The 22,539-nt window shown below is 57.7% G+C and overlaps 1 protein-coding gene and 1 non-coding gene across 2 annotated transcripts in view; both read right to left on the bottom strand.

Annotated features, from left to right (window-relative positions):
* Positions 1-19,814, bottom strand: part of CELSR2 (cadherin EGF LAG seven-pass G-type receptor 2) — a 55,659-nt gene extending 35,845 nt beyond the window's left edge. Inside the window, exons 1-7 of the mRNA XM_038748746.1 lie at positions 19,748-19,814; positions 18,454-18,724; positions 14,022-14,082; positions 12,814-13,054; positions 12,371-12,531; positions 11,984-12,263; positions 8,714-11,659 (exon numbers count right to left, since the gene is read on the bottom strand). Coding sequence (XP_038604674.1) covers positions 8,714-11,659; positions 11,984-12,263; positions 12,371-12,531; positions 12,814-13,054; positions 14,022-14,082; positions 18,454-18,724; positions 19,748-19,814 — 4,027 coding nt within the window. The remainder of the gene's footprint in view (positions 1-8,713; positions 11,660-11,983; positions 12,264-12,370; positions 12,532-12,813; positions 13,055-14,021; positions 14,083-18,453; positions 18,725-19,747) is intronic.
* LOC119931048 lies at positions 2,397-2,534 on the bottom strand. The gene has a single exon (XR_005451916.1). It is a non-coding gene; the product is annotated as a small nucleolar RNA SNORA7 (small nucleolar RNA).
* Positions 19,815-22,539: the final 2,725 nt, after the last annotated feature.

Here is a 22,539-nt window from a genome sequence, read left to right as displayed (position 1 = left end):
CCTAGAATTTCCCCTGCTCCTCTCCAGTTACTCCCTCCAACGAACCCCTTCTTCGACTTTCCCATCTTTCCCAGCAGCAACTCAAGAAGAGATTCCCCCACCTCCTCTCAAAATCTGCCCCCTCTACCCACACCTCTGACCCAAACTCCATGAGTGGGTTGTCTACGCCCACCGCCTCCCTTACTCTCCTCTGATTCTCTCCTTGACCCACTCCCATCTGGTTTCCACCCCCTTCACTCCATGGAAACCACCCTCTCAAAGGTCACCCGTGATAATCTTGCCAAATCCAATGGCCCCTAGTCCATCTTAATTCTCCTTGACCTCTCAGCTGCCTTCAATGCCACTGATCACCCCCAGCTGCTGGAAACATTTTCTAACGTTGGCTTTACTGACACTGTCCTCTCCCGGTTCTCCTCTCTCTCAAGCCACTCATTCTCAGTCTGTTTCTCAGGCTTCTCCTCTGTCTCCCACCCTCCAACTGTGGGAATCTCTCTACACCCACTCCTTTGGAGAACTCATTTGCTTTCCAAGGCTTCAACAACCATCTCTATGAGGGTGATTCACAAATCTACATTTCCAGCCCTGCTCTCTCTCTTCTTTGCCCTCTTATATTTCTTCTTGCCTTCAGGACATCTCTACTTGGATGTCCATTCCATAGCTCAAACTAAACATCCCCAAAACATCCCTCCTCTTTCCACCCAAATCCTGTCCAGGCCATCACTGTAGGCAACACCAAGAAGCAGCATGGCCTAGTGGAAAGAGCATGGACCTAAGTTTTAATCCTAGCTCCACTACTTGCCTTCTGTTGGACCTTGGGCAAGTCACTTCACATTTCTGTGCCTCAGTTTCCTCATTTATAAAATGGGGATGTAGTACCTGTTCTCCCTTCTACTTAAGATTGTGAGCTCTATATGGGACAGGGACTGCATCCAATCTGATTATCTCATATCTAACCCAGCACTTAGAACGGTACTTGACACATCGTAAGCACTTAACAAATAATATTTTTATTATCACTATCCTCCCTGTTTCACAAGCCCATAACCTTGCATTATCCTCGATTCATCTCTCATTCAACCTACACATTCAATCTGTCACCAAATCCTGTCAGTCCTACCTTCCCATCACTAACATCTGCCCTTTCTCCTCCATCAAAACTAACATGCTAATCCATTTATCCTATCCTGCCTTAATTACTGACTCCATCAGCCTCCTTGCTGACCTCCCTGCCTCCTGTCTCTCCACTCCAGTCCTAATCTATTTTGCTGCTCAGATCATTTTTCTAAAAAATGTTCAGTCCATGTCTCCTTACTCCTCAGAAACCTCCAATAGTTGCCCATCCACCCCTGCATCTAACAGAAATTCCTTAGCATTGGCTTTAAAGCAATCAACTCTCCCCCTCCTATCTTACCCTGCTGATTTCTTACTACAACCCAGGCCGCACACTTAACTCCTCTAATGCCAACCTACTCACTGTTCCTCCATCTTGTCTACCTCACTATTGACCCCTTTCCCACATCCTTCTGCTGGCCTGAGACTCCCTCCCTCTTCATATCCAACAGACTGCCACTCTCCACCTTCAAAGCCTTTTTAAAATCCCATCTCCTCCAAGAGGCCTGCCCTGTCTAAGCCCTAGTTTCCTCGACTCCCTCTCCCTGCACTTGGATCTAATACCCTTTAAGCTCTTGATATTCACTCCACCCTCAGCCCCGCAACATTTATGTCCATATCTGTAATTTATTTTAACGTCTGTCTCTCCCTCTAGACTTTAAGTTACTCGTGGAAAGAGAACATGTTCTACCACTCTACTGTACTCTTCCAGGTGCTTAGTACAATGTTCTACACACAGTAGCTCTCCATCACCTTGCCCCCTCTTACCTCACTTCCTTTCTCTCCTTCTACATCCCAGCCCGCACACTCCGCTCCTCTGGTGCTAACCTTTTCACTGTGCCTCATTCTTGCCTGTCCCGCCTTCGGCCCCTGGCCCACGTCCTGGAACGCCTTTCTCACTTCCTCCCTTCAAAGCCCTACTGAAGGCTCACCTCCTCAAAGAGGCCTTTCCAGACTAAGCCCCCCACCTTTTCCTCAGCTCTCCCTCCCCTCCCCGTCGCCCCAACTTGCTCCCTTTGCTCTACCTCCATCCCCACCCCACAGCACTTGTGTATGTATGTCTTGTCTTATGCCATCGAGCTGTTTCCGACCCATAGCGACACCACAGACACATCTCTCCCAGAACGTCCCACTCTCCATCTGCAAACTTTCTGGTGCTGTATCCATAGAATTTTTTTGGTAAAAATACAGAAGTGGTTTACCGCTGCTGCCTTCCGGGCAGTAAATTTGAGTGTCCACCCTCGACTCTCTCCCATGCCGCTGCTGCCCAGCACGGGTGAGTTTTGACGTGTAGCAGATTGCCTTCCACTCGCTAGCCACTGCCCAAGCTAGGAATGGAATGGGTAGGCCCCTGCTTGACTCTCTCTCCCACAGCCGAGACCGGTAGAGGACTGGAAACTCTCCGGGTGCGACCCTGAGAGGGGAGTATACATGTACATATCTATAATTCTATATATTTATATTAATGTCTGTTTACTTGTTTTGATTTATATATATATATGTATATATATATATATATGTAATTTCATTTATTTGTATTGATGCCTTTTACTTGTTTTAATATCTGTCTCCCCTCTTCTAGACTGTGAGGCCGCTGTTGGGTAGGGACTGTCTCTATACGTTGCCAACTTGTACTTCCCAAGCGCTTAGTACAGTGCTCTGCACACAGTAAGCGCTCAATAAATACGATTGATTGACTGATTGCATTGTACTTTCCAAGCGCTTCATACAGTGCTCTGCACATAGTAAGTGCTCAATAAATACGAATGAATGAGTGAATGAATAAATACCATTGATTGACTGATTGATAGAGGATCTCTGGGGCCTTGGAACTGACATGATGAAGGAGAAAAGTTGGGGGGGGGGGGGGTAAATGGTCCTCCCAGGACCCTGTTCTCGTCCCAGCCTGAGCTGCTGGAGGGCACAGAACCTCCAGGGGAGCCTGGAGCCCCTCTCTCCCTTCCGGCCTGCCCCCAACCTGGATGGGAACCCTGGTTTGGGGCTTAGGGTGGAAGAAACTCCTGCCATCCTGAGTGTCATTTCCCTGCCCTGGTCCCACCCCCAGGCCTGCTTTCCCCGCCTCCCCCCACCCCACCAGCCTCCATGCCAACCCTGCCCAGCCCTGGCAGTGGCACATTAGCTGTGTGGCTCCCAGGGAGATAGAAGAAACTCTGCCCACCGTGGTCTGCGCCCTTCACCTCCCAACAGAAAAAGCAGCATGGCTTAGTGGATAGAGCATGGGCCTGGGAGCCAGAAGGACCTGGATTCTAATCCCGGCTCTGCCACTTGTCTGCTGTATGAACTTGGGCAAGTCACTTCACTTCCTCTGTGCCTCAGTTCCCTCATCTGTAAAATGGGGATAAAGACTGTGAGCCCCATGTGGTACAAGGACTGTGTCCAACTTGATTAGCTTGTACCTACTGCAGTGTTTAGTACAGTGTGTGGCACTTAGTAAGCGCTAAACAAATACCAGAAAAAAATCAGTAGGAGGTTGAGGCATGGGACTCACTGCAACTGGGAGTAAAGCAGACCCCTTCCCGAACCCCAACTCCATCCCCTGCCCCTCTCCTCCGGCCCTCCCCACGTTTTACCAAGCCCATGTGGAATGACTTAGGAGAGGGGCCCAGGTGAGATCTGAGCATCCCCAGCTCCTGCCCAGAATGGAAGGGGCCCAGGACCCAGGTAGGGGATGAAGGCCCAGGGGCCAAGCCAGGGGCGAGGGCCCAGGGGCTGGGGGGCCCAGGAGCTGGGTTGGGGGTGGGGGCCGGGGGGCCCAGAGGCTGGGCGGGGGTGGGGGGTGGGGTGGGGACAATGCTGGTGTGAAAAGCTGGGCCCGGTCCCCCTCTCCCATTGAGACTTGCAGCTGCTCAGGAGCCTGCGGCCATCCCCGTGGCAACGGCCCGACACAAAGCATTCCTCTCTGGCTTGTCCCTCTGTCCGCGGCCAGCCTGGGACCCCCATTCCCCTTCTTGGGGGCAGGGTCTGGGGGACAGAGCAAGAAGGGAGATAGCCCCGGGGGAGCCCAACAGGTCAGGGTATGGGGCTTTCCTGGAGAAGCCTTCTCACGACTCCTGGCAGAGGGAGGGACTGATGGACGGGAGATGGATGGAGGGAGAAATGCACAGAGCAGCTCCCTGCCTGTCCTGTTGCAACTCCTGAAGCACCAGAGAGTGAGGGGCTGGGCCATGGGAGGGAGAAGATGATGCTATACACACATGCACATACCCAGGAGTTGCATACAAACATGCGTACATATACTAAACAGACCCACTGTCACACTCATCCACATTCACCCACACTTTAACACATGCCGTCCCATACTCTCACACACTTATTCACTCTTGCACACACACACACACTCACATATCCACTCATGCTCACTTGCACATACATTCCCCCACACCAGGGAGAAGCAGTGCGGCCTAGTGGAAATCGCATGGGCCTGGGAGTTGGAAGACCTGAGTTCTAATCCTGACTTTGCCACTTGTTTCCTGTGTGACTTTGGACATATCACTTAACATCTCTGTGCCTCACTTTCTTCATGGAAATTAAATACTGGCCGCCCCTCCCGCTTAATAATTATGATGGGATTTGTTAAGTCGTTTCTGTGTGCCAAGGACTGAACCAAGCACTGGGGTAGATGCAACATAAGCAGATTGGGCTTATTTAATATCACCTTCATCAGGCTCACAGGTTAGAGTCTGAGGAATCTGTGGAGGTCCGGAGGTAGGGGGATGAATCCAATCAAGTAATACTGGGCCTTTGAACCCTCCACAAAGCTCCACACACGTGTCTACAGGCTGGTATGCGCGTGTTCATTCATGGTGCAGCGACATGCCCATATCACAAATTGTAAACTTCCTGAGGGCAGGGATCGTGTCTACTAATTATTGTACTCTCCCAAGAGCTTTGGACAGGGGTCTGTACAGAGTAGATGCTCATTTAATGCTGTGGACCATTTTCAGAACTTAGGTTCAAAAGGGCCCCTCCCCTTGCATGAGCCCCCTCCTTTCTCCCAGAGCCCCCTTCCCTAGTAGAAAAGAAATCAATGCCCATGGGGACAAAACCTTGGAGACAGCCCGCTGCTGACTCTCTGTCTACCTCCTGGCTCCGTCTGTCTCTTCTCCAGCTCGATTCTTCCCATCTGGCTGTCCGCCTGTCTCTCCCCGCCACTCCCCCACCCCTCCAATCCTTCTGCCTGGTCTTCCTTGTCTCCTCTACCAGCCACCTGCTGCCGGTTCTCACCCCCGGCTCACCCCTCACCAATTGCCTCCCCCCACCCCTGCTCCTCACTCTCCCTGACGGAGAGGGGGCTTTGGGATCCACGGCGATACCACGGGTCTTAGACTGTCAGCCCCCCGAAGGACAGGCACCATGTCTAATTTCTACCTGTGTATTCTCCGCCAGAGCAGAGTACAGTGCCCTGCCAAAGTAATCACTTAATAAATGCTACTACTACTACTACTACTATCAACCATCACCCCAGGCCCCAGGCTCCCTTCTCTGACTGGTCCCCAGGCCTCCACCTCTCCGGGGCTCCTTGTTGACCTCGGGACAATGGTTGCCTTGGAAATGAGCCTAGCTCCAAATTCCCTTCAAATCCCTCCTGACCCCAAAGTTCCCAGAGGAGGAAACTGAGGTGGCAGGGCTCAAGGGGCGGGTGCAGCTCAGTGGGTGGATATGGGCGCGGTAAGCAAGGTGATGCAGGGCAGAGCTCTGGCTCTGGGGGAAAGGGAGAGACTCGGAGATTCAGAGGGAGAGAGAAAGGAGGAGAGGAACAGGGGAGGGAAGGGAGGCGATGGGGAGGAAGCCGGCGGGACAGGAGAGAGAAAGAGAAGAGACAAAGAGCAGGAGCGGGCAGACAAAGAGGCAGCGCCAGTCCCAGAGCGCCACCCTCCACTCCCCCTCCCCAGCTTCGCTTAACTTTGGGGTTGTCATAGCAACTGCCTCCTGGGGGGGGGGGGCGGCGGAGGAGGGGCTGGGTCTGGAGGTTCCAGAGACGCTTCACCCCATTTTCCCATTCGTAGGGGGAGGGGCTGGCAGGTGCTGTCTGGGGCCCTGGGGCAGCTCCCTTTTCATTCATTTATTCATTCAATCCTATTTATTGAGCGCTTACTGTGTGCAGAGCACTGTACTAAGCGCTGGGGAAATACAAGTCGGCAACATATAGAGACGGTCCCTACCCAACAACTGGCTCACAGTCTAGAAGGGGGAGACTGACAACAAAACAAAACATGTGGACAGGTGTCAAGTCGTCAGAACAAATAGAAATAAAGCTAGATGCACATCAGACTGCATCTCTTCTTTCCGGCTCCCCCTGGGTCCTGAAGCCCCCTGTCTTGTGGGGGGGGGAGGTGGGTCGAGGGTCGAATGGCCCCGGGGGCAGTCAGGGCCTTTGGGCCACGCTGACCCTCTAGACCTCTCAACTTCCTTCCCAGCTCCACCTACTAGGGGAGGGACCTCGATCCCTTGGCCCCCCAATAACTCCACCCTCGACCCCCATGGTCCAGGGCCCGCCCCCTCCCCGTGTCTCCTCAGTCCTCTCAGGGGCAACTGGGGCTCAGAGGGGAGTCGCCCACAGTGATTAAGGCTCATTTGATACCCGCCCTTCGTTGCCCCCCAGGCCGGGCTGGGTGCAGCTTGCTGTTCCCTGCTGGGCCCGGGGCCAGTCTCGGCCCTTTCTCCAGCCTGACCGTTCCCTCCTCCTCCTCCCCATCCCCCCTAGGACGACCCCCAGGCCGCAGCTCGGCCCCTTCCCCACCCCCCGTGGCCCCAGGAGTGACCGGCTGAGAAGGGCGGCGACGCTCCGCTGGGCCCTCGGTATGCGGCCGGCTCTCACGCCCCCTCACTGGGCACGGTGCCCCCTTCCTCGCCCCCGCCCCCCAAGACCTGACAGTGGGGTTGGCAGTACAGTGCCTGGCACATAGTAAGCGCTTAACAAATACTACAATTAGGATAATTATTATAATTGAGTCCCAGGGAAGGGAGGAGGAGGGGGAAAAGAGAGAAAGAAATGGCGGGGGGGGCCTCAACACGAGTTGAAGAGGCGCCCGGATCCCTGGGTCCCGCCATAATAATCATCAATCGTATTTATTGAGCGTTTACTGTGTGCAGAGCACTGTACTAAGCGCTGGGGAGGTTACAAGGTGATCAGGTTGTCCCACGGGGGGCTCACAGTCTTAATCCCCATTTTACAGATGAGGTAACTGAGGCCCAGAGAAGTGAAGTGACTTGCCCAAAGTCACCCGGCTGACAACTGGCAGAGCCGGGATTTGAACCCCTGACCTCTGACTCCAAATCCCGGGCTCTTTCCACTGCTTCATCCCCCCGCCCCACCCCTCTTCCATCTAGACTGGGAGCCCACTGTTGGGTAGTAGGGACCGTCTCTCTATGTTGCCAACTTGTACTTCCCAAGCGTTTAGTACAGTGCTCTGCACACAGTTAGCGTTCAATAAATACGATTGATTGACTGATTCCATCCGACATGTGGGGCGTTTGGGCGGGGAGATGGGGGGGGGCGTTAGCGCCCAGAATACTACTGCCCCCCACCCCCCTGGCAGCCGCTCTGCCCGCCTTTCTTGGCAAAGTCCTCCGGCGCCCCGCCCCCAGCAGGGGGGTGGGGGCGAGGGAGGGGGCGGGGAAGTAGCCAACCACGGCGGTGGCCCAACCCGGCCCGGCCCGGCCCGGCCCAGGCTCGGGGCGAGAGGCAGGGAGGCGGGATGAGCCAGACCTCCTGGGGCCTGCTTCCAGGGGGCGGGGCGGGAGAGGAGGAGAAGGAGGAGGAGGAGGAGAAGGAGGAGGAGGAGGAGGAGGAGGAGGAGGGCCCTGCCGCCCTCTTCTTTGCCCCAGGTCATAAACTGCTGAGAGACGCACGGGAAATTGGAATCGAGCCCCACGGTCTCCCCAGACTGCCACTCCTCCGTGGCCCAGCAACCACTGCCCCAGCCGCGTCCCACCAGCCCCGGGGCTCTGCCCCAGTCACAGTTCAACCCCTCCGACCCACTGTCCTACACCCTCACTGCCCCAGTCATGATCCAGTTCTTGACACTTCCCCAGCCATGGTCTGCCCAATCAATCACTGAAGCAGACCAGGCCCACCATATTCCGGCCCTGCTCCAGGCCATAATCCAACCAAGCACTGCCCGGGCCACGGTCAGTTCAACCAACTCCTGCCCCAGTCTTGGTCCAACCAATCACTAGCCCATCCATGGTCCGACCATCCCATGGCCCTACTCCAGCCCATAGTCCAACCAACCACTGCCCCAGCCAGGATCCAACGGATCACTGCCCCAGCCATGGTCCGAGCAACCACAAACCCAGCCGTGATCCAACCAATCACTGTTGGTCCAACCCCGACTCTCCTGGCCAGGTTCCCCTCATCCCCCCAGCTCCACCCCACAGTCTACCCAGCCACTGCTGCAGCCTCGGCCCAAGGCATCCAACCCACTGCCCAACACCCTCACTGCCCCAATCCCGCCGCCACGGCCCTCGCCGGGCCCCCCACCTCCGCAGACCCCGACTCCCACCAACTTCCCTTCCCTCTGCGACCGCTCCGGCCTGGACCCTCTCCCCGCCAGGCCCGCGCGGCGTCTCGGGGGCTCACCTGACACCGACACCCTCATGACGGCCTCCAGCGGCCGGTTGTTGTCCAGGGCCGGGCTGAGCCGCAGCTCCCCGGTGGAGGCGTTGAGGAGCACCAGGCTGAGCTCGTTGCCCTCCTCGAAGGTGTAGCTGAGGGCGTCGGAGACGTCGGGGTCGTGGGCCGGCACCCGGCCGATGGCGCCGCCGGGGAAGCTGCTGGAGCGGTTGGTGACGTAGTTGTTGAAGAGGATCTCGAAGTTGCCGAGGACCGGCGGGTTGTCGTTGCGGTCCAGGAGGCGGATGTGGACCGTGGCCCGGCTGACCAGGGGGGCGGACGTGGCCTGCACCACCACGACGTACTCGGCCCGCGCCTCGTAGTCCAGGTCCACCAGCGCGGTCAGCTCCCCGGAGAAGATGTCCAGCTGGAAGACCTCGGGGATGTTGCCCTCCACGATCTGGTACATGATCTGGGCGTTGGTGCCCTCGTCCGGGTCGCTGGCGGTCACGCGGGCCACGGCCAGCCCGATGGGGCTGTTCTCCTCCACGAAGACATCGAACTCGTCCCGCGCGAAGACCGGCGGGTTGTCGTTGACGTCCAGGACCGTCACGGCCACCTCCACGGGGGTCCGGGACGGGGGCACGCCCTTGTCCACGGCCAGCGCCCGCAGGCGGTAGAGGGCCACGTTCTCGCGGTCCAGCCGGCGCAGGGTGCGCACGATGCCCGAGGTGGACTCGATGACGAAGTCGCCGTCCCCGTCCTCCCCGCCCTGGAAGGTGTAGAACACCCGGCCGTTGAGGCCCGCATCGCGGTCGGTGGCGGAGACCTGCAGGACGCTGGTGAAGGCGGGCACGTCCTCGTAGACGCTGCCCTGGTAGGCCTCGCGCAGGAACTGCGGGGCGTTGTCGTTCACGTCGTTCACCAGGATCTCCAGGTAGGTGGTGTCGGACTTCTGCGGGATGCCGTTGTCCCGGGCCGTGATGGCCAGGGTGTAGGAGACCTGGTCCTCATAGTCCAGCGGGGCCAGCGTGGTCACGGCCCCCGTGGCCCCGTCGATGCGGAACTGGGGGAGGCTGTCCTCCATGAAGTAGGTGATGCGGGCGTTCTCGCCCGTGTCCTCGTCCGTGGCGCTGATCACCACCACCGTGGTGCCCGGCGGCCGGTCCTCGTCGACGTGGACGGTGTAGTGGGAGCTCTGGAAGACGGGCCGGTGGGTGTTGGCGTCGGTGACGTTGACCAGCACCTGGGCGGTGTCCTGGCGGGTGCCGTCGGAGGCGGTGACGGCCAGCAGGTAGTGGCGCTCCAGCTTGTAGTCCAGCGGCAGGGCCAGGGAGATGAGGCCGCCGCCGCCGCCGCTCTGGCTGGTGATGGAGAAGCGGTTGCGGGTGTTCCCGCTGGCTATCTGGTAGGTGATGACGCTGTGGGCGTCGCGGTCCACGGCCGACACCGTCACCACGCTGGTGCCCACGGCCGCGTCCTCGTTCAGCCTCACCGCGTACTCCGGCTGGGTGAAGGCCGGGCTGTTGTCGTTGACGTCCAGGACCGTGATGCTCACGCTGGCCGAGGCGGACAGCGGCGGGTCCCCGTGGTCCCGGGCCTCCACGCCGAAGCTGTAGGAGTCCACGGCCTCGCGGTCCAGCTCGGCGGCCACGGAGATCCAGCCGGTGCCGTTGTGGACGGCGAAGGGGCAGGCCGGCCCGACGCCGGACAGCCGGTACTCCAGCCGGGCGTTCTCGCCCGCGTCGGCGTCGACGGCCTGCACGTGCAGCACCTGGTAGCCCAGGGGCACGCTCTCCAGGACGGCGGCCTGGAAGGGTGTGCTGACGAAGATGGGGGCGTTGTCGTTCACGTCCAGCACCTGCACGGCCACCAGGCCCGACACGTTGGAGAGCGGCGGCCGCCCCCCGTCCTGCGCCCGCACCCGCAGGCTGTACTCCTTGGCCGCCTCGTAGTCCAGCGAGCCGACCAGGTCCAGGGCCCCGGTCTGGGCGTCCAGGTAGAACTGGCCCCGGGCGTTGCCGCTCAGGATGCTGTAGTGGACCAGGGCGTTGCTGCCCTTGTCGCGGTCCGAGGCGGTGACCCGCAGGATGGGCACGCCGGGGGCCGCGTCCTCGCGGACCCGCACCACGTAGCGCTTCTCGCTGAACTGAGGGGCGTTGTCGTTGTCGTCCTCCACCGTCAGGTGGACGGTGGCCGTGGCGCTGCGGGGCCCGGGGTCGCGGCCCTGGTCGCTGGCTTCCACGGTCAGCAGGTAGGCCTCCACGGCCTCGCGGTCCACGGGGCCCCGGGTGCGGATGACGCCGGAGCGCGGGTCGATCTCGAAGGCCCCCGAGGCCTCGGGGGCCCCGGGCGGGCCCGGGCCCTCCAGCAGGCGGTAGAGGATGTTGGCGTTGGCCGGAGCGTCGGCGTCCGTGGCCCGGACGGTCAGGACCTCGTAGCCCACCTCCAGGTTCTCCCTCAGGCTCTCCTTGTAGTCGGCCTGCTCGAAGGCCGGGTCGTGGTCGTTGGTGTCGGCCACCGTGACGGTCAGCGTGGCCAGGGCGCTGCGCCGGGGGCTGCCGTGGTCCTGGGCCGTGACGCGGAACACGTGGCTGCTCTTGGTCTCCCGGTCCAGCTCCTCGGCCGTGCTCACGGCCCCGGTGGCGGCGTCCAGCGAGAAGAAGAGGTTGGAGCGGCTGTCGAACAGGGCGTCCATGGTGTACTCCAGCCGGCCCGCCTCGCCGGCGTCCGGGTCCGAGGCCCGCAGCCAGGCCACGGGGGTGCCCGCCGGCTGGTTCTCGGGGACCGTGGCCTGGTAGCTGGGTGTCTGGAACTGGGGGGCCGTGTTCACGTTCCGCCTCCGCCGTCCGCCCCCGTGCCCGGCTCCGGGCCTGCCCTCGCCCCCATCTCCGTGCCCACCTTCGTGTCTGCCCTCGGGCCCATCTCCGGGCCCAGCCCCGTGTCTGACCTCGTGCCCAGCTCCGCGCTCACCTCCGTGCCCGGCTCCGGGCCTGCCCTTGCCCCCATCTCTGTGCCCACCTTTGTGTCTGCCCTCGGGCCCATCTCTGGGCCCAGCTCCATGCTCACCTCTGTGCCCAGCTCTGGGCCTGCCTTCGCCCCCATCTCCGTGCCCACCTTCGTGTCTGCCCTGGGGCCCATCTCCGGGCCCAGCCCCGTGTCTGACCTCGTGCCCAGCTCCGCGCTCACCTCTGGGCCTGTCTTCGCCCCCATCTCCGTGCCCACCTTCGTGTCTGCCCTGGGGCCCATCTCCGGGCCCAGCCCCGTGTCTGACCTCGTGCCCAGCTCCGCGCTCACCTCGGGGCCTGCCCTCGTCCCCATCTCCGGGCCCACCTTTGCGTCCGCTCTCGAGCCCACCTCCGTGTCTGCCCTCACGCTCAGCCCCGTGCCCACCTCTGTGCCTGCCCTCGTCCCCATCTCCTGGCCCACCTCTGTGCCTGCCCTCGTGCCCGCCTCCGTGCCCGCCTCCGTGCCCTCCCCCGTCCCCTTGCGGCCCACAGGCCTGGCACCAGAGGCTCGGGGCCCGGTCCGGCCGGTAGCAGCGGGGCCCCCGCGGGGAGGGCGAGGTGGCCCCCGGCTGCCAGGAGGCGGCAGCGCCATCGGCAGCCCCCCGGGGCCGGGGGCAGGGGCCCGGGGGCCCGAGGCCGCGGGCACCAGGGGGGGCGGCCCCTAAGCCGCCGCTGCCTCCGCCGCAGCAGGAGCAGTAGCCGGCCGCTCAGCTGGGGCCCGCTGGGGCCGCAGCGCCCGGCGAGGAGCCAGGTGCCCGCTGCCCCCGGCCGGGCACAGCCAGCGCCGGGGGGCGCAGGGGGCCGCGGGTTGGGGGCCCAGCGGGCGGCAGGCCGCCGCTGCCAGGGCGGCGTGCCCGGTGCCCAGGGCCGGCGGCGGCAGCGGCAGCAGCAGCGGCGGCAGCAGCAGCAGCAGCAGGAGGGGCATCTCTCCGTCCTGCCGGCCGGTCAGCGGCGGCCTTGGTCCCTCTCCCTCCTCCGGCCTGGCCGCGTCTCATCCCCGGGCCCCCCCCCCGGCCGGGCGGGTGGGCGCCTCTCGGGGCAGCCGCCGGGGCCCCCGTGCCCGGCCCGCGGCCCCCCCCCTCTCCCCGCCCTGAGCCCCCCAAGTGTCCCCCGCCGGACCGGTCCGTCTGTCGGTCTGTGCGCTCCGCAGAGCGGCGGCGGCGGCGGCGGCGGCGGGGACTGGAGGCGGGAGGCTTATTACCATAAACCTGCTCCGCTCCTCCCGCTCCTCCCGCTCCTCCCGCTCCTCCTTCAAGCGGCGACGCCAGCCCCGAGCTCCAGCCGGCGGGTCCCTCCCCGAGACCCGCCCCTCGCCCCGGGAACGGGAGGCTGCCGGCCGACGGAAGGCCCCACCGGACACCTGCCCGGTCCGCGGGGAGCTGGGACAAAGGGACGGCTTCCCACCGCACCGAGGCACGAGGGGTTAAAGGTTCCTGCCGGGCTATGTCCTCATCACCCCTACACCCTCCCTGCCCGCACTTGTCCCAGGAACGGGGTCAGATGGTGAGGAGGTGAGGGGAGGGGTTGATCCGAGAGCCACGGGGCAGAGCCACCTGACTTCAGAGAGGGCCTGTTTGCCGAGCCCCCCCTCTCCCCCTACAAGTAGAAAGGAGACTTATAACTTGTCCTTCCCAAGCGCTTAGTCCAGTGTTCTGCACACAGCAAGCGCTCAATAAATACAATTGAACGAATCCCAGGGAAGGGGACAGGCCCCACGGACACCCCCGGTCCTCAGAGAGAGGCTCTGGAAGCAGAAGTCATCCAACGCAAGGCCCGGACCCAAAGACATGACCCAGGCCGGGCTTTGACGCCTCTTGGTGCAGGTGGAGAGTGGGTCTGTATATAACAATAATAATGATGGCATTTATTAAGCGCTTACAATGTGCAAAGCGCCGTTCTGAGCGCTGGGGAGGTTGCAGGGTCACAGCCTTAATCCCCATTTTACAGATGAGGTGACTGAGGCACAGAGAAGCAAAGTGACTTGCCCAAAGTCACACAGCTGACAAGTGGCGGAGCCGGGATTTGAACCCATGACCTCTGACTCCAAAGCCTGGGCTCTTTCCACTGAGCCACGCTGCTTCTCTGTATGTCGGGGTGTCCTTTATGGGCCACTTTCCATTTAAACGTGGAAGCAGGGAGGAAGGGAGAGAGGAAAAGGGACATTCAGACAAATTATACCCTCTTCCCTTCTCTCCTCTTCTTCCTCCTCTTCTCCTCCTCCTCTACTTCTTCCTCCTCCTGCTCCTCCTCCATCTTCTCCCAAACCACAGCTATGCAGCAGCTCACAAACAGTCCCGCTGTGTGCTGGGCCCTTGAGCCTCAGGTACAGGGTGTTGCCACTGGTAAGCCGGCAGGACCTGCCTTTTGAAAGGGATTTTCCGCTCCCTCCTGCAATCTGCCAGGGGGAGGCGGCCAAAATCTGCTATTTTTAAGTCCTCCAAAACCCCCAAACAAACCTAACCATCAACCCTCCCCCTCCAGCCCAGCCTTTTGTGCCAAAGCCATTTCTCCTCACACTCGGTTCCCCAACACCAAGCCAGTTCTGCTTCCCACCATGCTGCCTTTCTTCTGAGACTGAGGGTTGCCTGGGGTTGCCAAGTATCGCCCGAAGGCCAGACAGAGTAAAGGAGAATAGGCAGCAAGAGAGACTGAGACGAGCCTTCAGAAAGTGAGGAGGTGAATTAGTCTGGGAAATGGAGGGAGGTGGAAGGAATGCCTTTTCTGAGATCTTTGCCCCATTGAGCATGTGTCTGAACTGGAAGTAGGGCAGTCCTGCCCAGAAGTAGGGCAGTTCTGCCCAGAAGCAGGGGGACGGACGCGTTGACCCCCGAGGGCCCTTCCAGCCAAAAACCCAGAGAGTGCGTCTCTCACTTACCTCCCATAAGCTGCCGGGAGATGGCTTGGGAACGAAACCATCTGCTAATTAGCCCTTCCATTTAGGTTGTGTAATTAAGACTTGCATTTCATTTGAAATTTCAATAAAACAGACGGATGGGGCTGCTGCTTTTGGTTTATTTTCCTCCTTTTTGTGGCTAAAAATAAATATCATGCGTTTCCTCCTTGTGGAGGAGAAGGGAAGCCCAGGGAAAGTGGGGAAGCGGGAGAAGGAGAGGTGCCCTGAGATTGACTGAGCCCAGGGGGAGGCCGCTTCCGGAGTCACGGTTGGTTCTAGCCCCAGACCGAAGCATCTCCTTTCATCTGCTGAGATCTCTAAAAGCTCTCAGCAAGCAGCTTATGATCTCCCGCCCTTGGGAAGGCGGAGGTGGGGGGGGGGGGGGGGGGGGTGCAGGGTGGAGGCCCAGACAGGAATGGCAACTCCAGCAGGGCCCTGTGCAAGTCAGCCACAGGCCGTGGTGGCTACTGCGGTGGAGGCTGAGGTGGTGGCCTCCTCCTCTTGCCCCCTTTTGTATCCCAGACCCCGCCCAGACCCGCTCATCAAGACCCAGCCAGCTGGAGGGGATCAGTTTCAACCCAGTTAGACTCCTCCGGCTGGCTTCCCTCTGGTGCAGCCCCCTGGTCCAGAGGGAGCTGGGTTCTGGGAGAACAGGGAAAGGGAGGGAGAGCTGGCCCTGATTGGCTCTCCGCCCAATCAGTCAGTGGTAGAAACTGAGAAGTTACTGAGGGGAGAGTGCTGTACTAAGTTCTTGCGAGTACAACAAGCAAAACACGTTTCCTGCCCTCAGGGAGGGAGACAGAAAAAAAGGACTTACAGACACAGGGAGCGGGAGGAAGACCATGGATAAAAGAGGTAGTAGTGGGAATATGCCAGGTGAAATGTAAGAATAAGTCATTGAATGGTCAAACCAACGTACATCCATAAAGAAGACCCGAGGAAGGGTACAAGTACAGAGCGCAAAGTGTCACTGTTGGGTTGACGAGACTTGAGAGGTTTAGAGTTCATCAGGGAGGGCTTCCTGGGGGAGGTGGGGATTTTTAGGAGGGCTGCAAAGAAGGGGAGAACTGTGGTCTGGAGGATTTGGGGCCAGGTAGAGCGGTAGGAAGGAGAGCCAGGCTGGGAATACTGTGTGAGCAAAGGGTCGGAGGTGGGAGAGTTGAGAGCAAGGGGTCAGAAGTAGGTTAGGGTTAGGTGGGAGGAGCAAGGAGCCCAAATTGGGGCGAGCCAGGTGAAGAGAGCTGGTACATGAGATGGGGAAAGCAGGGATAAGGCCTTGAAGCCACTAGAAGGAAGTTTCTGCTTGATGCAGAGGGAGATCAGTCAGTCAATCAATCCATGGTATTTATTGAGTGCTTACTATGTGCCGAGCAATGTACAAAGCACTTGGAAGAGTAGAGTACAACAGAGTTGGCAGACAAACAAGCCTACAGTCTAGAGGGGGAGAGAGACAATAATATAAACAATTTATAATAATGACGGGATTTGTTAAGGGTTTACTATGTGCCAAGCCCTGTTCTAAGCGCTAGGGTAGATACAAGCTAATCAGTTTGGACACAGTCGCTGTCCCACATGGGGCTCACATTCTTAATCCCCATTTTACAGATGAGGTTACTGAGGCACAGAGAAGTTAAGTGACTTGCCCAAGGCCACACAGCAAACAAATGGCAGAGCCGGGATTAGAACCCAGGTCCTTCCGACTCCCAATCCCTTGATCTACTAACTAGGCCATATGTACATAAGGATGGGTAGACACTGAGAGTTTTTGAGGACTGGAAAGATGCCCTGTAAGGCATTTCAGGGAGACGATCAGAGCATCAATCAATAGGAAGATTAGAGTGGAGTGGGAAAAGGCCAGAGGCTAAGAGAGACTAGTGAAGAGGCTGATTCAGTAGTATAACAGTAGTATGATGCCTGAAGCGCTTAGTACAGTGCTCTGCACACAGTAAATGCTCACTAAATACGATTGAATGAATGAATGAACCAGAACGGTGGCTGTTCGGGTGGAGAGGAAGGGGTGCATCTGGAAAATGTTGGATTTAACAGTGGATAGGAGCTGAAGGAGGATTTGAGAGCTAAAAGTCAGAGAAGAGCAATGGATGGTATTTAGTGAGGGTTTACTGCGTGCACAACACTGTACTAATTGCTTGGGAAAGTAATAATAATAATAATAATAATGAAGATAATAATAATGATGGTATTTGTTAAGCACTTACTATGTGCTAAGCACTGTTCTAGGCACTGGGGTAGATCCAAGGTAATCAGGTTGTCCCATGCGGGGCTCACAGTCTTCATCTCCATTTTATAGATGAGGTAACTGAGGCCCAGAGAAGTTAAGTGACTTGCCCAAAGTTACACAGCAGACAAGTGGCGAAGCTGGGATTTGAACCCATGACTTCTGACTCCAAAGCCCGTGCTCTTTCCACTGAGCCACACTGCTTCTTGTACAATACAATCAAATCGGTAGTCGTGATCCTGGCCCACAAGGAACTTACAGTCTATAGGGGGAGAGAGACATTAAAATAAATTACAGCTAGTGGAAATAGTAGTGAGTATTAAAGTGCATAGGCGACACAGAAGGGAGGGTGAATAGGGGAAACCAACGCTTTATCAGGGAAGGCCTCTTGGAGGAGATGTGATTTTAAGAGGATGACACCATGGTGGAAGGCTTCTGGGACATGGAAGATGGTGATGTTTTCCATGGAGATGGGAAAGTTAGGAGGAGGAGGGGAGGATTTAGGAGGGAAGAGGAGAAGTTCAGTTTCAGATTGGCTGAGTTTGAGGTGCTGGCAGAATAATCCAAATGGAAAGAACGTTCTGGAGGCGAGAGGAAATGCGAGATGGAACAGCGGGCAGATGGGTCTTCTGGAGGGACCAGGAAGCAGCACCGGGAGCTGCGGAGTCTGTGCCCGTGACCCAGGGCTCTCTGCCCATTCTCCACCTGGAGAGCTTTGTTCCAGGGCCCCAGGGCAGAGGAATCAGGCCACCAACGCCATCCCCATCATCTTCATCAGGCCGAGGCCGGGCTGGGGCCGATCCTTGTCAGGCTCGGCTCTTCCGTCTGCTCTGACTCGTTGATTTCCAGGTTCTCAATCAATCAATCAATCGTATTTATTGAGCGCTTACTATGTGCAGAGCACTGTACTAAGCGCTTGGGAAGTACAAATTGGCAACATATAGAGACAGTCCCTACCCAACAGTGGGCTCACAGTCTAAAAGGGGGAGACAGAGAACAAAACCAAACATACTAACAAAATAAAATAAATAGAATAGATATGTACAAATAAAATAAATAAATAGAGTAATAAATATGTACAACCATATATCCATATATACAGGTGCTGTGGGGAAGGGAAGGAGGTAAGATGAGGGGGATGGAGAGGGGGACGAGGGGGAGAGGAAGGAAGGGGCTCAGTCTGGGAAGGCCTCCTGGAGGAGGTGAGCTCTCAGCAGAGCCTAGCAGAGCCTAGGTTCTGCGGTCTTCTGGGTTGCAGAAGGCAAAATCTCAAACTTCCCCAGGAATGGCTGTGTCCTGGTGGGGCTGTGCCCGGCTGGGGGTTCAGGAAGTCCAGTGAGTCCCTGCTGGGGTGGGCAGGGAGGGACTCATTCATTCATTTTATTGAGCACTTACTGTGTGCAAAGCACTGTATTAATCACCTGGGAAGTACAAGTCGGCAACATATACAGACGGTCCCTACAGAGGGGAAGCGAGGAGGCCCCTGAGCCCTGGGACTCATCCTTCTCTGCCCTACCTGCTTGGGAGTTGCACATTTCTGTGTTTCCAACAAGAACCTGCCTGCAGTAGCCCCCTCAAGCTGGGCCTAGGCGCCTCTTAAAAGGGCAATGCTAGCGTGGGTGGCACTGACTTCACGAGGTGGGAGCTGGAGGCCGTGACCGGCCTTGTGTGGAGAGCTGGCGGAGCGGGGGCCCTGGGGGTCACGGGGAGACCCCGCCGGGAGAGGCTCGGGGGGCGGCAGCTGCAGGGCTGAACGTGCAGCTCCACGTTGTTCGCTGCCGTCACCTTGGGAACTCCGCCAAGGCTGCCTGGGGCTGGGGGAGGCGGTGGGGGGTGGATCGCACCCAGCACCCACGACAGCCGAAAAGGAGCCCCCGGGATGGAAGAACAGGAGAGCGACCCTGGGGAGAGGGGGAAGCCCGGACCCTCTGCCCCCTGAGACTCGTTCCCTCCATTGGTAATGCGTGTGTGCATGGGCGTGGGGAGAAAGGCTCTGATTATTCACCTGGTATTATCTCGTTATGGGCAGGGAATGTATCTGTTTATTGTTACATTGTACTCACTCAAGAGCTCAGTAATAAGAATAATAATGATAGCATTTATTAAGCGCTTACTGTGTGCAAAGCACTGTTCTAAGCGCCGGGGAGGTTCCCCTTCTCCAGGAGGCCTTCCCAGACTGAGCCCCTTCCTTCCTCTCCCCCTCGTCCCCCTCTATCCCCCCTTCTTACCTCCTTCCCTTCCCCACAGCACCTGTATATAAGTATATATGTTTGTACATATTTATTACTCTATTTATTTATTTATTTTACTTGTACACATCTATTCTATTTATTTTATTTTGTTAGTATGTTTGGTTTTGTTCTCTGTCTCCCCCTGTTAGACTGTGAGCCCACTGTTGGGTAGGGACTGTCTCTATAGGTTGCCAATTTGTACTTCCCAAGCGCTTAGTACAGTGCTCTGCACATAGTAAGCGCTCAATAAATACGATTGATGATGATGATGATGATACAAGGTGATCAGGTTGTCCCACGGTAGGGCTCACGGTCTTCATCCCCATTTTCCAGATGAGGGAACTGAGGCCCAGAGAAGTGAGGTGACTTGCCCAAAGTCACACAGCTGGCAATTAGCAGAGCCGGGATATGAACCATGACCTCGGGCTACAAAGCCCGTGCTCTTGGAGCACGCTGCAGTACAGTGCGCTGCACACAGTAAGCATTCAATAAATACGATTGAACAAATCGAACGTATCTCTTTAGGCTCTCTTCTGTTCCTGCAACTACCGCAGCCTCCATGCAGCCACCCTGGTTTCTGCCCCGCTCTTCCATCCTCCTGGGGTCTGGACTCTACTGGGTGTGTCTCGGTCCCTCCATGGAGACAGGCTGAGGCAGGAAAGAGGTTGGCCACTGAGTGTTTCTGCTCTGGACCTCTGCTGAGGAGGTGGGAGTTCCCGGCTGTGGGAATCACGGGCCCGTGGGGGGCCTTGGGCTCCATGACTCACCCCCAACAGGTCAGGAGAGTTGTTTTGCTGGCTGCCAAGCAGCCGGGGTTGGATCGCCAAGGAGACGGGCAGGTTAAGGCATCAGGAATGAGGGAATAAACCGTGGGATGTCGGGAGCTGCCGGGGCCGGGACCCTGCCCCCGTAGCAGGCGCCCGTTCCCACGTAGATCTGAATTTTCCCAGGATTAGGCCTGCGGTCCCCAGTTGGGATTTCCTCCTCAAAGGGGCGGGTGGGCCCAAGACCAGCTTCCTGCACCTCCTCACTCCAGGATCCACTCCAGTTCCTGTGGTTTCTTCCCAAACCACTGCCTGTCATGGAGAGGCAGGTAACCTGCATTCTGCCCCCTGGAACAGATGGCTTTGGACTGGAAGCTCGTGGAGATGAGGCCTCTGACCTCTCCCCTAAGGAAGCTGGGCGCTCTCCGACTGAAGGTGATCCCACCCACCTCCAACTTGCGTTTTGGTGTCGCCCCATAACAATAATGGCATTTATTAAGCGCTTACTACGTGCAAAGCACTGTTCTAAGAGCTGGGGAGGTTACAAGGTGATCAGGTTGTCCCATGGGGGGCTCACAGTTTTAATCCCCATTTTACAGATGAGGTAACTGAGGCCTAGAGAAGTGAAGTGACTTGCCCAAAGTCACGCAGCTGACAAGTGGAGCCAGGATTTGAACCCATGACCTCTGACTCCAAAGCCCGTGCTCTTTCCACTGAGCCACGCTGCCCCATCCCACGCTTTGCCTTCAGCAGGGTTGGAGTGGCCCGGCCCGTGAAGCCATGTGACAGGGCAGCACGGCACACGGCTGGCCCGGCTCTTTGTTATGTTGTACTCTCCCAAGTGCTTAGTACAATGCTGTGTGCACGCTCAGTAAGCACTCAATAAATACAATTGACTGACTGACTCTTGGGGCACCATGCTGCAATTAATAATATATAAAATAATAATATAATAATAATAATGGCATTTATTAAGCACTTACTATGTGCAAAGCACTGTTCTAAGCGCTGGGGAGGTTACAAGGTGATCAGGTTGTCCCACGTGGGGCTCACAGTCTTAGTCCCCATTTTACAGATGAGGTAACTGAGGCCCAGAAAAGTGAAGTGACTTGCCCAAGTCACACAGCTGACAATTGACAGAGCCAGGATTTGAACCCATGACCTCTGACTCCAAAGCCCCGGCTCTTTCCCACTGAGCCACGCTGCTTCTCTATGGCATTTGTTAAACCCTTATATATGCGAAGCATTAAGCGCTGGGGTGGATGCAAGGTGATCAGGTTGTCCCACGCAGGGCTCACGGTCTTAATCCCCATTTTACAGATGAGGTAACGGAGGCCCAGAGAAGTTAAGTGGGTTTCCCAGTCACACAGCCGACAAGCGGCGGTGCAGGGATTAGAACCCATGACCTCTGACTCCCAATCGTGGGCTCTTTCCAGTGAACCATGAATTAGAAAACGGCTGGGGTGCCGGGGCCAGGCGGCTCTGGCAAACTGGTTGGTTGAGGAGTGGAAGGGCAGGCTGGCATGCGGGGGTGCCAGTCTTAGAGCCCAGCCCCCGGGGGTTGAGAGCCCCAGTGGCCTGGCCCTCCCACACTGCTCTCATGGCTGGGGGCTAAAGGGGGTGGCGGAGATGGCGGGGCCGGCAGGAGCTGTAGACTGCCCGGAGAAGCACAGCAACTTTTTCTCCATCTTGCTCCTCTGTTGGCCCAACACAACCCCGGCCTGGCCTCCTGCCCTGCGGAGTCCCTGAAACCCATCACACACCAGCTCTTCCCAGTCAAACCCAAGCCCCTAAGCTGCCTTTTCTTCCGACCCAACGGCTACAGGAATGTGAATTCCAAGCCCCTTTGAATTACAAATGGGAGGCTCTGGGGTGGCAGCCTTTTGTCAAGTCTCTGGGCTGCTTTGTGATCCCGAGCTGGCTGGGGTGGAGGAGCCAATGGGCTCTGGGGAAAGGGTGCCCTCAATCTCCAGCTGGGGGGTCCCGGCTTCCCCATTCATCCGTGAGCCCACTGTTGGGTAGGGACCGTCTCTATATGTTGCCAACTTGGACGTCCCAAGCGCTTAGTACAGTGCTCTGCACACAGTAAGCGCTCAGTAAATACGATTGACTGATCTGTGAGCCCACTGTTGGGTAGGGACCGTCTCTATATGTTGCCAACTTGTAATTCCCAAGAGCTTAGTACAGTGCTCTGCACACAGTAAGCGCTCAATAAATACGATTAAATGAATGAATGAAAATCCCTTCGCCACTGCCCTTTCATGTGCTCCAAGTTGGACGGGGAGTTCCAGTGGCCAGATTAAGGGGCCAGCCCACTGTCACCCAGGGAGTCTATGGAAGACAGTGGTATCAGAGGTGAGGAGCAGCATGTCGTAATGGATAGAGCACAGGCCTGGGAGCCTGCGGGTCATGGTTCTATTCCCGTCTCCACTTGCTTGCTCTGTGGCCTTGGGCAAGCCACTTCTCTGTGCCTCAGTTACCTCATCTACAAAATGGGGATGAAGACTGGGAACCCTTTGCAGAATAGGGACTGTGTCCAACCCAATTTGCTTGTATCCACCCCAGCACTTAGTACAGTGCCCAGCACATAGTAAGCACTTAATGCCATAATTATTACAAGCATGCCCACCCAAACCCTTTCAGTTCTGCCTCCCGCCACCCTAGGAGGGAGACCCCCAGATCTCACTTGGACTCAGAGTGACTGCCTGTCTCCCACTTCTT

The sequence above is a fragment of the Tachyglossus aculeatus genome, chromosome 7, assembly GCF_015852505.1.
Source record: "Tachyglossus aculeatus isolate mTacAcu1 chromosome 7, mTacAcu1.pri, whole genome shotgun sequence".
NCBI classification, from domain to species: Eukaryota; Metazoa; Chordata; class Mammalia; order Monotremata; family Tachyglossidae; genus Tachyglossus; species Tachyglossus aculeatus.
The sequence above is the reverse complement of the archived record's forward strand: the minus strand, read 5'-3'. Positions and strand labels throughout refer to the sequence as shown.